This window comes from Excalfactoria chinensis, chromosome 1 (genome assembly GCF_039878825.1).
Source record: "Excalfactoria chinensis isolate bCotChi1 chromosome 1, bCotChi1.hap2, whole genome shotgun sequence".
Classification (NCBI taxonomy): Eukaryota; Metazoa; Chordata; class Aves; order Galliformes; family Phasianidae; genus Excalfactoria; species Excalfactoria chinensis.
In genome coordinates this window covers 136,272,932-136,288,764 of record NC_092825.1, presented here as the reverse complement: position 1 = coordinate 136,288,764, position 15,833 = coordinate 136,272,932, and the positions used below count along the sequence as shown (strand labels likewise).

At 56.5% G+C, this 15,833-nt stretch overlaps 1 protein-coding gene across 1 annotated transcript; it reads left to right on the top strand.

The window, feature by feature from the left end:
- Positions 1-574: 574 nt before the first annotated feature.
- ZIC2 (Zic family member 2) lies at positions 575-5,462 on the top strand. Its single transcript, XM_072326715.1, is given in 12 exon segments — positions 575-602; positions 605-795; positions 797-860; positions 863-1,069; positions 1,072-1,301; positions 1,303-1,482; positions 1,484-1,589; positions 3,599-3,661; positions 3,664-3,722; positions 3,724-3,759; positions 3,949-3,958; positions 3,961-5,462. Coding segments are annotated over 12 exon segments (1,431 nt in total). The 3' UTR covers positions 4,218-5,462.
- The last annotated feature ends 10,371 nt before the right edge of the window (positions 5,463-15,833 follow it).

Sequence of the window (15,833 nt, the reverse complement as noted above, 5' to 3'; positions counted from 1 at the left end):
GGCCCCTGCTCCCCCCTCCGCCCCCCATTGTTTTTTAATCCGGTCCGGACCCCCCTTCCCCCTCCCCTCCCACGCCCCTCCCCGAGCTCCTTTCCTCCGTGGGAACCCGCGGCTGCCGCGAGTCCTCTCCGTGAGAGCCCCGGCGGGGGCCGCGTGTGTGTGCGTGTGCACGCGTGTGCTTATCGCGCGTGCTTCTGTGTGTGTGTGCTTGCGCGCGTGTGTATCCGTGTGCGCGTATCCGTGTGTGTGTGCCGCAGGGAGCGGCGTGGGCCGCCTCCCCCCCCCCCCCGCGTCCCCGCCGCCAGCCCCGTCCCTCCCCTGCTCCCCCTCCCCTCCCCTGCCCGCCCCCGCCTCGCTCCTTTAATACACTTTGGTTCTCCGCTCGCCTTTGGACTCTGCGCTGCCCGGGCTCCGGCTCCGCTCCGGCGGCGGCGGTGCGGCCGTGCGGGCGGAGGCGGGGACGCCGCGGCTGCCGGGGGGAAGCGGCGCGGGCGGCGGCGGCGGCGGCGGCGGCGGCGGCCCCGCGCCGGGCGGGCGGCGGAGCGGCGGATCGGAGCGGCGGAGCGGCGCGGCCATGCTGCTGGACGCCGGCCCGCAGTTCCCGCGCTCGGCGTGGGCACCTTCGCCCGGCACCACCACTCGGCCGCGGCCGAGATGCAGGAGCGGGAGCTGAGCCTGGCGGCGCAGAACGGCTTCGTGGACTCGGCGCACATGGGCGCCTTCAAGCTGAACGCCGGCGCCCACGAGCTGTCCCCGGGGCAGAGCTCGGCGTTCACCTCGCAGGCGCCCGGCTACCCCCGCGGCCGCTCTGGGGCCGCACGCCGCGCACGTCGGCTCCTACTCGGGGCCGCCCTTCAACTCCACCGGGACTTCTTGTTTCGCAGCCGCGGCTTCGGGGAGGCGGCGGCGGGCGGCGGGCAGCACGGCATCTTCGGGCCGGCGGCCGGCGGCCTGCACCACCCGCACACGGACGCTCAGAGCCACCTCCTGTTCCCCGGCATCCACGAGCAGCACGGCCCGCACGCCTCGCAGAACGTCCTCAACGGGCAGATGCGGCTGGGGCTGCCCGGGAGGTGTTCGCCCGCCCTCCGAGCAGTACCGCCAGGTGCGCCAGCCCCAGGACTGACCCCTACGCGGCGGCGCAGCTGCACAACCAGTACGGCCCCATGAATATGAACGTGGGCATGAACGTGGCGGCCCACCACCACCACCACCCCGGTGCCTTTTTCCGCTACATGCGGCAGCAGTGCATCAAGCAGGAGCTGATCTGCAAGTGGATCGACCCCGAGCAGCTGAGCAACCCCAAAAAAAAGTTGCAATAAAACTTTCAGCACCATGCACGAGCTGGTCACCCACGTCTCGGTGGAGCACGTCGGGGGGCCCGAGCAGAGCAACCACGTCTGCTACTGGGAGGAGTGTCCCCGAGAGGGCAAGCCCTTCAAGGCCAAGTACAAACTGGTCAACCACATCCGCGTTCACACAGGGCGAGAAGCCCTTCCCCTGCCCCTTCCCCGGCTGCGGGAAGGTCTTCGCCAGGTCGGAGAACCTCAAGATCCACAAACGGACGCATACAGGTAACGGGGGGAGCCGTGCGGGAACGAACACGGGATGGTCGAGGGGCAGGAGCCGAGGAATGGGGGGGGATGCGGGAGGGGAAAAAATAACACGGGAGAAAAACAGCGAGGAGACGAATAGAGGAAAAAATCGGGGAGGAAGAAACAAGGGAGAAAGTCGATAAGGAAATAAATAGGGAAAGAAACGGCGAGGGAAATACATAAGGAATTGTGAGGAAATTAATAAGAGAGAAAAACAGAGAGGAAATAAATGGGGGGAAAATCGGGAGAGAAATGATAAAGGAGAAAAATAGCGAAGGAATAAAGAGGAGGGGAAAAAAAAGTCAGCGATGAAACGGACACGGGAGAAAATCGTGGAAGGAATAAATAGGGAAGAAAATTAGGGAGAAAATAAATAGGGGAGAAAATAGGGGAGAAAATAAAGAGGAGAGAAAACGAGGGAGGAAATAAATAACCGGGAAAAAACAGAGAAAACGAATAAAAGAGAAAATCAGCGAGGAAATAAATAAGGGAGAAAGTCGGGGAGGAAATAAACAGGGCAGAAAAGCGGGAGAAAAAGAAGAAGGGAGAAAAGCGAGGAGAAAAAGGACTCCGCGATGCTCGCCGCAGCCCCAATCCCGGCTCACGGCCGCGGGCGTTGGGCTCCGTCCGCACCGCCTCCCCACGGCCCGGAGTTCGCGTTCGTGGGAGCGGTGCGAATGGAGCGGGGCCTCGGCCGGGCCCCATACGGAGGGGCGGGCGGGGGTCTGCGGGCGTGAAACGCCGCGGTGTGTGTGTGTGTGTGTGTGTTTGTGCGTCGGGAGTTGCGGGATCGAGGGATCGTAGAGGTGTAGGATGGCGGAATTGTGGGGTTACGAAATTGGGGGGCCGCAGAAGAGTAGGATGGCGGAATGTAGGACCGCAGAGATGTAGGCTGGCAGAGCTATAGGGTCACAGAACGGTAGGGTCCACGGATCTGTAGCATAACGGAGCTGTGGGGTCACAGGGCTGTAGGAAGACGGAGTTGTAGCATCTCAGAAGCCGTGGGGTCGCAGCACATCCCGGGCCGGGCGGGATCCGCGGTGTCCCCGAGCCCAACTCAGGGCTCGCTTTGGGACAGAACTCGGCTGTCGGGAGCCCGCCCGGTCCGTGCTGTGTCGGAGGATGAAAAGAGGCTCCTTAAGGACGGAGAGAGCCCCGCGGCCCGGCAGAACCCCGTAGGAAGTGCGGCACGTCCCTCGCTGGGAATGCTTTCCATTACATTTAAATGGTGTGAGCAAGGCAATAAAATTTTCTCGTTGGGAAAAAAAAAACAACACAAAACCCAACACCTAAAACAAAGCAAAAAAAACCCAACCAAACGACATAACTGCTCCCCAAAAAATAACAACAACAAAAAGTGTTTTTAGAGTGTCACCGAGCTGCTGCAGGCGGCCAGCAGCGGTGCGTGAGATGATGTGGGGAGCGGGGGCACGGCGAGAGCGGAGGGGCCGGGCTGCCCCGGTGGGGAACGGTGAGAGCCGCAGGGCCGAGCCGAGCGCGGCGCCGTCTGTGAGCGCCCCGCCGGGCCTGCGCTCGCACCGCTTACGGAGCGAACGGCCGAGAGGCCCCGGGTAGCAGCACGGAGCGCTCCGAGGAGCGGTTCCGCGGCCCTTCGGCGCCGCGCTTCGGCTCTGCGGAAGGCTGCAAGGAGGCGTTTGGGTTGCCGACGGAGTTCAACGCTAAGCGCTTCCTCCGGCCGACGCGGAGTTGGTGGCTCCGTAACGCCGCGTGAGAAATGCCTGGGGAAATGAAACGAAGTATTTAACTGCCTCTTCGTTCTCCTAGCGGACGTGTGCTCTTCGCCACTGTCCGAATGCGGGGTGCCGCCCGGCCCTAAAAGCCGCCCTCGGTACCGGTTCCTTGGAGTGATGCGCGTGCCGAAGCCGCCTCGCTGCTTTTTCTCCCGTCTCCTCGGCCGCGGGGAGCCTCGCGGGGGCCGGGTCGCGCGTGGGGCGGGGGCCGGAGGCCAAGGCCCGGCCCGACCGCTGCTGTCTTGCAGGGAGAGAAGCCTTTCCAGTGCGAGTTCGAGGGCTGCGACCGGCGCTTCGCCAACAGCAGCGACCGCAAGAGCACATGCACGTGCACACGTCGGACAAGCCGTACCTGTGCAAGATGTGCGACAAGTCCTAACACGCACCCCAGCTCCCTGCGGAAGCACATGAAGGTACCCGGCCCCGCAGCCGGCGGCGGGAGGCGGGGGGGCGGCCGCCCCGCTCCGGGCACCCCGTCGGGGCGGCGGGCGGCGGGCGCGGGGCCCGGGGGCGGCGGGTCCGGGGACAGCGGCGGGGGGCGGCAGAGCCTGGGGGCCGCCCCGTCCCCCCCTCCACCCGGCGCTCTTGCCTTTGCCCCCCAGGTTCACGAGTCGTCCCGCAAGGCTCCGAGTCCTCGCCGGCCGCCAGCTCCGGCTACGAGTCCTCCACGCCCCCGGGGCTGGTGTCCCCCAGCGCCGAGCCGCAGAGCTCCACCAATCTCTCCCCGGCGGCGGCGGCTGCGGCGGCGGCGGCGGCGGCGGCCGTGACCGCCGTGCACCGGAGCGGCGGCGGCGGAGGCGGAGGAGGGAGCGGCGGCGGCGGCGGAGGCCACAGCGGCCTCTCCTCCAACTTCAACGAGTGGTACGTGTAGGGCCGCCGGACTGCTCTGCGGCCCCGCCGCCACCGCCCCTCCCGGGCCGGAGGAAGCGCTCCCGGGAGCCCTGCTCCATACGGAGCTCCCCGCGCCGCCGGTCCGCGGCCATCTGTCGGAATCGTTTCTGTTTTTTGTTTTTGTTTTTTTTTAATTATTATTTTATTATTATTATTATTTACGAACGCTTTAAACCAGCAAAACAACAGAAAAAAAAAAGAAAAAAGAAAAAAAAAAAAAGGAAGAAAAAAAAAAAAAGAAAAAAAAAAAAGAAATTTCTATGTAACTGCGTGCTGGGAAACGCGAGGGAACAACTCACGAAAGAGAGGAACGGAAAGGAGAAGAAGAGAGGGGATAAACAAACGCACGCGGTGCCCGGCTGAAGGCCCCGGGGGCGGCGGAGCGCGGTGCTCCCTTCGGAGTGGCGGACAAAGCAGCGCCGCGGCCCGGCCGGCCCTGCAGAGGCCGGCCCTGAGAGCGAGAGAATCGGCCCCGCTGCGCCCCGCGCCCTCCTCTCCTTCCTCCTTCGATTTCCCTCCGAAGAAGCGAAGGACTTTGTTTCTTTTCTTCCTCACCTCCCCCTCCTTCCCTTTTCTTTTCTTTTTTTTTTTTCCCCTTTTTTTCTTTATTTTTTTAGTTCACCCTTAAAAAACAAACAAAAAAAAACCCACACAAAAAAAAAGAACAAAACATCAAAGTAACGTGGAAGAAGAAGAAGAAGAAGAAAAAAGCAAACAAACAAAAAACAAACAAACACAGAAATGGTTTCTTTTGTACTTGTGATCTCTTGAATATCGTGTTCCTTTCCAAGAGGCGACTTGATTGTAAACCGCATCTCCACCGTACCCGGGGAAGAAGTGCCGTGCCAAAGTCCCGTCCCGCCCCGCGCTGTCCGCTGTTAGCTGGGTGCCGTGTGCTGTCGTTAGTGCTTTGCCGTCCGCTCCCTTAGTCCTGGTGGGAAGGTTGTGAGGAAATCAGCGTCGTGCCGTAGGCTTCCCGTCCACCGCCCTCCTCCTGTAAATACCCGTGACCATATTTATCCATTTGTAATTAAATTATGGTATTAACTTGCTACAGAGGAAACAGTATTTATAAAGAATGTTTCTTAACTATAAATATGTACAATTGTGAGCATAAACTGGTTCAGATTTTTTTATTTGAAGGTTTAAGTGGTTTCATCCTTTTCTTGTGATATGTTTGGAGAGTAATGCGTACAGAAATATAATAAAACGTGTTGAAGCTGCACACGGGCCGTCGCCTTTTTGTGCCGAGGGCTCTCCCGACTCACCGGCTAACAAAACGCCCTTCGACGGCCGACACGGAGAGGCAATGGGGGGGAAGGGGAAGGCAGCGCCGCACCCTCCGACCCCCGACGGGGACGGTCCTCCTGGGGAAGGGCCTCGCACGGAGACGCCGCGCTGCCCTCCGCCGTCCCCGATCCTCCGCCTTCTGCGGGTGGAGACGACGAGGCCACTTCGGGCCGCAGGAGTTCGGGAGCCGCCCCGGTGCCGAGCCCCACGCCGGAACCGCAGCTCTGGCCCCGGAGAGGAGAAAGCGACCGTGTGAGAGGGCCTCCGATTTCCCTCCTTTATTCTCTCTTTGATTGTTTTGCTTTTTGAACCAGGAGCTGCTCGAGGTGTGGGATGCGCTCCAGTGCGGGTCCGGGAGCCTCCAGCACAGCGTTCCCAAGAGCCCCCACGCATCGGGGAGCCGTCGGGGCCGCCCGCGCAGCGACGCGGAGAGGCGGTGGGCACGGAGGGGGCCCTTTGGTGTCCCGCGTCACCCACCGACCTCCCCCGTCCCGACCTTGATTTAGTTTTCGGGCTCTGTGCCCCGTGCTCAGCGAAAGGAAGAGGGGTCCCGAGCCGCGAGAATAGAATAAGTGAGGGTACGCGGGACCCTGCTCGCTTCGGGCGCATTCCCCAAAGACTGGGAGAGGGGAAAAGGGGGAGGAGGGAGAAGAGTGGCCCTTGATTTCCGTGCTGCCGCAAGGTTGGGGCGCTGAGAGGGACTACATCGTCCTCTGCAACCGCTCCTCTCCCAGCTCGGCTATCCCCCCGCGTAGCGCGGGCTCCCGAGCAATCAAACGGCTGTTATCATCCATTTATGTTCTGTAATACTATTACCAAAAAATCATTAAACAAAAAAGAAAGTCATTTGGCATACGCCGCCTGCCCCTTGGAGAGGTCTGTGGGAAACGCGGCTGCGAAGGTCCCTCTTCGTCCCTGTAGCCGAAAATTCACTCAGGGTCCCTCTGCACTGGCCGGGGGCTGCCCCGATCCTCTCCCGGCCCGGAACTGTGGCTCCTGCTCAGGCCTGGTGCCTTCTGTCCCTCCGCCCCGTCGGGCCTCTCCCTGCTCGCTACGGCCTTGCCTTGCCCCGCTCCTTCACCGGGCTCGGGGTCTCCTCTCATCCCAGCGCAGTGCCAGGGGAGGCCGGAACGGGCGGACCTGCAAGAGCCTCCCCCCCACCACGTCTTCTCCAGGCTGCTCCTGAACTTGAACTTGGCCTCGGCGAGTCCCGCCTGCAGGCCCCTCTCTCCGCCCGCCTCCCGCAGGCCCTGACCCCGGCCCGGCATCGTCACGCTTAAGGCAGAGAGCAATAATTTCATCGGGCTCGGAACTCGGGGTGCGGGGATGCGGCCCGGAGCCTCCTTCTGTCCTGTGTGCAGGTGGCCCGGCTTCTAGGAGCTCAGAACCCCGCTTTGCCTCCCCTCCTCCTTCTGCCTCCGTTTCCCCCCCCATCTCCCGTTTCTCTTCTAATCTCACACCGCATCAAACGTACCCAGACCTCCTTGCCCGGCCCGGAACACGACCTGTGGACAGCCCCGAGGGGCAGCGGGCAGCCGAGCTCACGCCTCGATGGAGCGGCCCCGACGGCTGCCGTGGGGAGAGACCGACCCTGGAGTGCTATTCGGCAGCTTCTCTTTGGCCGTCCTTTGCTTACCGCCGCCGCCGGTACAGAGCGGTGGGTTTCATCGTAATGTTTCTTATTGGTACTGTTATTAATCATAAAATTCGCTCCCAACTCTGCTTGGAGACCCCCTGAAGGCACAGAGCAATTTCCCTGAGAACCGCTCTCTCCCGACTCTCTCCTCCCGAGCCAAATCCCGGCTCAGCCCATGAGAAGAACCTCTCCCACCGCAGCAGGACCCTACCTGCCCCTGTCCTGTCCCCCTCACCTGCTTCGCTGCCGCACCGCCTTTGTTTTGGCAGCGGAAAGTACGCGATCCAAAGCCACAGCTGCCCACCCCACCCCACGACAGTACCCGTGTCCCGGCCCACACACAGCCGGGGAAAGACCACGGTTCTCCCCGAGCCCAGCCCGGCCCTGTCGAACCCCTCTGGCTGCCTCGGGACCGACGTCCCCGAACCCCTCGGAGCCTTTTCTGTCCCCCTTTTGTTTTCAGTACCCACACGCGTTTCCTGCCCTGTGTGCAGCCTCATCGGGCTCACCCACCCACACCTCTCCCGATCGCACGGGCACAGTGAGGTACGTGGATTTCTCATCATCTCCGTGCACAGTCAGCTTTCTGTTTAGCTGCTTGCATTTCGATCTCGTGGGTATCTTTTTTCTTCCTTTTTCCCCCCACTTCCCCCCCCCTCTCCCCCCGCCCTTTTTTTTATTTTTAAATTTATTTCTCTTTTTCTCTTTTATTATTATTATTATTTTTCATCCCGTTTTTCTTTTTCTCCTGTTTTTTTTGTTTTGTTTTGTTTTGTTTCTTTCCCTCCCCTCCCGGCAGCCCCTCTCCCGATCGGATCCCCCTTTCCCATCGGAGCGGGCAAACCTCATTGTCCCACCCCGCGGGACACGGTGACCCCCTCCCTCCGACAGTGCCATTCCTCCAGGGCGTCGGGCTTTCCTCCCTCTCACCCCGGCCGGGCTGGTGGGGGGGCTATTGGGGGGAGGCTAACACTGGAGGGAGTGAAAAAGAAAGAAGGAGAAGAGCGGGAGGGGCCGAGAGGACCTTTGCGGAGGTTCCATGTCTTTATTTAATTCTACTTCAAAGCGGCCGCTGCGCCGTTGTCCCGAGGGGAGGAAGAGCGGAGCAGAGCGCACCGCCGACCCCTCTCCTCTCGGGCGCTGCCCCAACGCTGCTCCAGCGGCCCTTAAAGGCGATTCGGTGGGAGAAGCCCCGGCAATGAGAACTACGCTGGGCGAGCGCTGCTGCTGCGTCCCCACGAGTGGGGACAGCGCGTCCCGGGGCAGCTGTGGGTGTCCACAAGAAATCGTCGGCACGGGAGCCGGGGGAGGAGATGGGGGAGGGGGTTCCAAGAGCCGGTATATGGCCGAGGAGTGCCTCGCGCGGAGAGTTTGGAGAGGCGGGGGAGGGCCGTGGGGGCAGAGCGGGTTGATCCAAGCGGGGCAGTGGGGGTGGCCCCGGACAGCTCAGGTGCGGAGTGGGCACGGCCGGAGGAACCCCAAGGAGCGGGGCCTTGAGGGGGTCGGTGTGGGGGTCGGAATGAGGGGGAAAAAAAGAAAGAGAAAAGAAAAAAGAAAAAGAGAAAGAACAAAAAAAGCGCAATTTTCATTCCAACTTTTTTTCTTTTTTTTTCTTTTCTTTTTTCTTTTTCTTTTTCTTTTTTTTTTCCCCTTTTTCCTTCGCTAGAGCATTAATTCCTCCGTGTGGGCAAACAGCCCTTCTCCCTTGGTTCTCAGCCTCATCCCCGAGACTGAACTCCAGTTTTAATGAGAGCCGCGCTAACGCCGGGTGATGGAAGAGAGGAGGGCGGCCCGTACCGGCCCGTGCCTATAGAGCCGGCCCGGCCGGTAGCGATGGAGCCGGTCCGATCCGTGCCCTCGGAGCCGCCCGGCCGCGGGCAGAGGCAGAGGTCGGCCCCACGGCGGGGCGGCGCGGCGCGCTGCCGGCACACGCTGCTGCGGTATTGATCCGGGGGGAAAGATAAACAGCGAAACCGGCCCCTGTGTCCTGAATGCTAATGCGTGCGCCTTCCGCATTTTAATTGTTACTCTCTTCTTATTTCCACCGCAAACATTTGCCGCCCTCAGCGTGGCAATTTCGCCCCCCATCTTTATTTCTCTTTGCTCGCTCTCCTTTAGCTTCCTTCCTCCCGTTTTGGTTTCTTTTCTTTTTCCCTCAACTCCTCCCGTCGGATCCTCGCCTCGACTTTTCCCTCCGACTCCGGGGACAGCGGCTCCGCTCCGTGCCTCGTCCCATCACCGCGCAGCACAGCGCAGCTCTCTCCGCTCCTCTCCGGGCTGCGCAGCTCAGCCAGCAGCTCACAGCTCACCTCGGACCCCCTCCTCTCACACCGCTGCTCGGGGACCCACGGACCTCATAAAGGCAATTAAGCGGGTCGAGCCGACTCTTTGGACAGAGAGGAGATGCTCAGCTCAAATTCCCATCATTACTAATAATTTTCACGAAGGGATCTTCTAAAATATTACTGTGGGTTTTTTTCCTCCTTTGCCCTTCCCAGGCTGTTTTTTAGTCCACGAATGATTTACTGCGGAGGTAATTTCGGAGGACGCGTTTAACAGCGTGACTTATTGGGGCGAACAGCCCGGGCTGACACCTCTGTGTGCCCGCACCGAACCGCTCCGCACCGCTCCGCATTCCTCCACAGCGCGGACTCCCGGCCGACATGAAACGAGCCCCGGCCGGCGCGGCTGTTTTAAGATACGGGGAAATTAAAACTAAATAAGGGCTTAAAGTATCAAACAAAATTCGGGAGGAGAGGCGCACATCGCTTCAGTGCAACACCGCAGAGACACAACCCGAGCAGCCGACTCGGGCCGGAGCAAAAACGGTCCATCTGCTGACCGCTATTTACCCATCCGTTATCGCGACGGTGTTTTTAATTCCCGGTGGGAATTCCCGGTGCCCGCAGATTCTCCCATCGCGCTCTCCCCATTTCTTTGGTGCGGGCGCTACGAGGCTGTAACAGAAGGAAAACGTTTCCACTGCTCTGCTTAACGCCCTTCCCTTCTCCCCGGCACTTTGGCTTTTAGAGACTTCTCTCGTCACCGGCACGGACGCCGCTCGTCTTTTTCCCGTTATTTTGGCTATGGCGAGGGCGGCTTTCAAGTCCCTGCTCTCCCGTATCTCACTGCCCCGCTGCCCCCCCCCCCCCCCCCCCCCCGCTCCGCCGCAGCCCTCCCCGACCTCCGCTGTGTGTCCCGGGGGAGGGAAAGCAGCGGATCCCGCAGTGTATTCCCTCCTTATCGCCCCCTCCGCCCCGTCCCGTGCCCCCCCGCCCCGTTGTTGGTGCTGGGCAGCGTTTGTCCGCCTTCGTTACTCAAGCATTTGAATATATATATATATATATATTCAAAAGAAATTAAACCAATACGTCAAAAGAGAGGAGAGAAAAACTAGAGCGAAGGATTCGCTTTAGGAAAGAGATCGAACAGCATCCTACATTAAAAATATATACATGTTATATACCCCCGATAATTATCCCCGACAGCCGTTCCGCATTCGCGGACCGAGACCGTGGCTGGGTCAGCCCCTTCCGAAATGCTCCTCCCGAGCCCGACCCGACGGCTGCGCCCTGTGCCCGCTGTCCGCGGGGTTGCTCTGCGCGCAACCTGCGCTCCCGCTGCGCGCCCTGCTGGGTCCGGCCGGAGGCGGTGCCGGGACGTGCGGCGGCCGCGTGGCTGCCGTCGGGGCGCAGGTGTGTTCCCATTTAGACAAACGGAGCTCAAATGAGGCGGAGGGCTACGGGATCCTCCCCATCTCCGGCTCTTCCCCCAGCAGCTGTCAGAAAAAAAAGAAGAAGAAAGAAAGAGAATAAGGGGGGCTAAAATTCTCGTTTCCAGCTCTTACACACAAGGCTGCGGCTCGGCCAGGACACGGGAAATCAGCGGATTTTTTTCCGTGTACTGAGGTTGCCGGCTCCCTGCTGCGTTCTCCCCCTCGCGGTCCAGCGGACAGGTGCGGAGCTCCCAGGCAGGAGCGCAGAGTCCCTGCCATCCCCGGCGGGGCGTGAGGATCCGTGACCTCCAGCCCTGAGAGCCGTCGGGGGGAGCGGGGCACGGGAACGGCGGGCAACCCCACGACCGCCCCCGAGCCTCTTCCCTTTGCACTGCCCCGGGGCCGACCTTGAACTAAAACCCCGAGGGGGTTCCCTGAGACAATGGGAACGCCGCTCGCAGAGGTGCTGCGGGACTGAGGCCGGGCTGCCCCGCGTCCTGCGTGCTGCCTCCGCTCCCTGCGTTATTTAGGGGGATGCGGGAACACGGAGAAGGCACTTGCCCCAAAAAAATCGATTGATGCGAATTTTGCAGAGCGGAAAAAGCGCTTAATTTCTCGGGGCGACCCGTATGGAAACACGGTGAGCTCGTTCCACTCGGAGGAAACACTGTAAAAACTCCGGAGCTCTGAGTGAGCTTCTTTCGTATCTCCGGCCGCTCTGTCGGAAGGAGCAGCGAGAAGAGAACGGCGACAGCTGCCGCCGGGCACCGTGTGCGGATACGCACGGGTGGCGGTGGGGCCCACGTTGTCCAATACTGTGCATAGAGGGAGTGCTGGACTTGCGGTTCCAGAGGCTTAATCGTGTGAAAAACAACTAATTTTGTTCCTTAGATATACCCTTATTTATGTAACGTACATATGAAGCAGCAAAAGGAAGGAAGAAGTTGTCTTTGTTTCGCTATTCTTCTTTTTTCTCTGTATGTGTGCGTGGGGGGAGAGAATAGAGAACACCCACATTAACACCCTTTGGTTTTTGTTTCCCCTGTTTCTGTTTTCAAGGCTCCCATGCACTGCTCTGAGGCACTGCGGGGTCCTACGCGCATTAACCCCACACCTGGAGGCATAAATAGGCACGAAGTCAATACCTCGTTGCACAAAAGGTGCTCTAAGATGTGATGCCGACCTGGTAATGGGACATCTGCCCAGAAGAGCCCTTTTTCTTTGTACAGTGGCAATATTTTCTCTCCAACCCAGGCAGCAACAACTAGACGCACAGAAGATGAGGTGGAGGTGGAAAAGAAGAGCTTCAGGGATTTCCCAAGCAAAAGCCAACTGACCACTGTTACCTGCCAACAGAAATCTCAGGCATTTCATTTACCTTTCATAGAGCTGTGATTTTAACACATTTTATTGTCCCACCACGCTTCCAGAAAGTTGCTGAGTCCTACCTGGAATCACAGACCTCAGCGTGGGATTTTGGCAACCTCCTTTCTGCTACAGCTGTTAAAGTTTATTGCCCAGCAAAACTCATCCATCCCACAAGCCATGCCGGGTACAAAGAGACTCATTCAAGCACTGGGGTGGCTCCTTGTGCAGTCCTGTACAGAGCCCACCAGAGACACAGCCATGTCTGCCAGGCTACCAAAGACAATCCAGTGCCATTAAGCCATGAGTACATTGTGCATCGCTGTATCAGTTTTGTTCCTGTCCAAACCACTGGAAAATACGTGGGAGAATGAAGTGGCAAAAATTCTACTTTTAGCCTGAGATATGGTCTTAAGCACTGAAATTTATGGGTAGCATAATCCTTTATGCTAAATTCTGCATGAATGAAGCATAGCTATTGAAGTCAAGTCTTTAAAATATGTTCCTTTAATGTTGTTAAATCATAATCCTTATATCCACTCCTGGTTTCCTCCAAGGGTTCAACGGGTTTCAGATAACTCCTAGACCTTGTTTCATCTCGTCCTCTCCATACCTGCCTGAGTTTTGCTAAGCATGTCCCATGGTGGGGTGCATTAGGGGTGTCCGGATGGGCAATGCTCACATCTGTGATGCTATGAGGAGCTGATGAAGAGATAATTGTGATGTCAAGAGGATGGGTGGGAAGAATAGATAAATTCTGAGAGTGAACAAACTGGTTTGATTCAATATTCTGAAATGGGAAAGACAAACAGAGATGCCTCAGCAGAACTGCTTTCAAGGAATGGGTTTGAAGAAATCTCAGTGGTGTTATGGGCACGACCCATTTGCGTGAGAAGTTTTGCTTTTCTGTTTGTTATCTTAGAGACTCTGATGTTTGCTCAGCTGGTCCCTCCTAATTCCTTGCCCTGTGCTGCACCTCTGTGGCCCTGCTCCTGTGTTCCTCATATCCAGCCTCCTTATGGAGTGGAGAGCTGTCTCCCGGGCAAAATGAGTCCTTCATTTCATTGCCACTGATCTGAACTGCAGCCAAGCCATGGGGTTAATTCATACCACAGAGACTGGGTTTTAAAAATCCCACAGGCATGGGGCCAGTAAAGATCAGAACGCTCAATTGCCATTAACCTCTTGGAGGTATTTCTGCATCTTCCCAAGGCTGAATTGGGTACCACAACAAATTCTCTGGGTCCCGTGTTGGTTTTGCATATGTCTGAGGGGCAGTTTGCCTTCTGCAAAAGACCAGAAAAGTGAATTCCGGGCTTCTGTATCTATAGAATGAATGGACTGGTCAACAAACATAGAAGTTCCTCCAGTTCCTCCAAACAGGCGTGCAGATGGCACCAAGCACCAAGTGGTGGCTGAGGGCAGCCAGGAACACACCGGGCACTGCTGCCTCTCCCTACAGGAGAGGTTCCCCTAGGTTTCCCTAGGTTGAGGTGAAGGAAGCATCTGGAGCGCCTTGCAGGGCTGTTCCTTCTATATCTTCCAACAGCAGATTCACACCCTCAAAACTATAAATCAGGAGAAATTAACTGCAGCATATGGGCAGAAGACTTGTGAGCCTTGAGAAAAAGGCATCGTACATCAGTTGGGAAAAATAAAAAGCATATGCTTGGAGCTGTTATCATATAAACACAGGGCTGGAATGCAAACTTTTCCAACACACAAACGAGTGGACTTGCCACTCAGTGTAGTTCTTATATATTGAAATTTAAAGTAATTCGAGGACAGCTGCTGGGCTCCGTTCTGAGCTATTTGTTTCATTTTTATAACACTCAGGATGTTTTCTGCACATTCAGAGGTATTAGGTTTCAGTTTGCTGCAGTGAATGCAATATAAAATTCTGCAGCAATTGCCTGCAACTGCCAATGTACAACTTGGGAATTAAAGTCCAGCGTGGAAAACTGGAGATGGATATAAAAAACACTTTGTGCTCTTACTTTACCTTATAAGCAGTGTTAGGACCGAGCTTGTTTTTTAGGGGCTCTGCTGCCCTGAGGCTGGATGAGAGACTCCAAGACTAACCCAGGGCATTGTAGATATCTGATGGCACCACAGTGCTTCCCAGAGGCAGGGCAGAACAAACTGCCTCGCTTTACTGATGTGGTAGTTCCATTTTAAGGTCCCTGTCTTAACCCCATAATCCCTGTCATTCTCAGGCTTTAGGAACATTGATCAGAAAGTGTGAGTTGTGAATTGTGTGGTACTGTGCCTGTAACCCAGTTTGTGCCTGAAATCTAGCATCGTGTTCTGTGAGAACTATTGGTGATAGGTGAATGGTTGGACTGAATGACCTTGGAGGTCCTTGGTGATTCTATGATTCTGTGTTCTGCGTATGCTTATCTTGACTATGTACAGTAGGTAGAGCAGCAGATGATTGCTGCTGTTTCATGCTTACTGCTGCCTAATATGTTCAACTTAATCTTCTGTTTTCATGTGATCAAAATCAAGAATACTCTGTATCTTCCCATTTCCTCTCCATGGTTTTTGCCCCAAAATGACTTCCCCAAGTCCTCTTTACAATGTTTTTTTCATTCTCTGTTGAAGTGGTGATGGTTAAAACAAAACAATAGTTTTCTACAAGGAATAAACCTCCCAAACGATGGAAGAGTCAGAGCAAAGTTATCATGGACACAATCCATATCACAGATCAGTGTCCTCCAGTCACATTTCTTCTCAGCTGCATTAATTTAGACTGCTTTGCTGCACGAACTTTACATTTTGGGAACAGAATTTAAGAAACTTGGCTGGGAAGGTGGATACTTAATGTAGGTTGTTCCCAGCACTGAGCCTCCAGATACATTGTGCTCATTAAATCTCATTCTTCCATCTACATTTTTGTTCCTAAGATGCAGAGACTGTATCCTCTTTAGGATGAATAACTCGGAAAGAAGGAATTTACAAGCTCCACAAGATTATTGGTTCCAGATTTTGTTCCTTTCTTTTTCCCCTCTGTGTGTAGTTTGAGATGCCTTTTCCTTAGAAGTTGGGGTAAATACGCTAAAAACATTAATGTGTCACAAAGGTCAAAAGATGAAGCATGCAAATGCCAGTTGACTCCAAGGGCTATGACAGCAAGATCTCAGGATCTAGGTTGATCTCCAGCGATACAGAACCAAGAACATAACATCAAGGAACACTGTGGACTTGATTCTGCACTTTGGTTTGGTTTCTCTAGAGAAATGCAGCACACTTCACTCATCACTTGGGCATAAATAAGAGATAAAAGATTTTGCTATGTTATCAGAAATTAACATGGAACCCCCTGGTGCATACATGGAAATGACTGATTCCACAGAGTTGGCACAGCTCTGTAGCTTTCATGTTTGTACTCAGCCACCTAGAGACTCTGGGCTTAGACAAAATATCTATTGCTAGTTACTGAGGCATAAGCAACTTCAGAAAAATAAATAGAAGTTTTGGGCCCCTCAATGCAAGAAAGACATTGAAGCCCTGGAGTACATCCAGAGAAGGCCAATGAAGATGTGTACGGTCTGGAACACAAGTCTTATAGGGAGTGGCAGAGGGAGCTG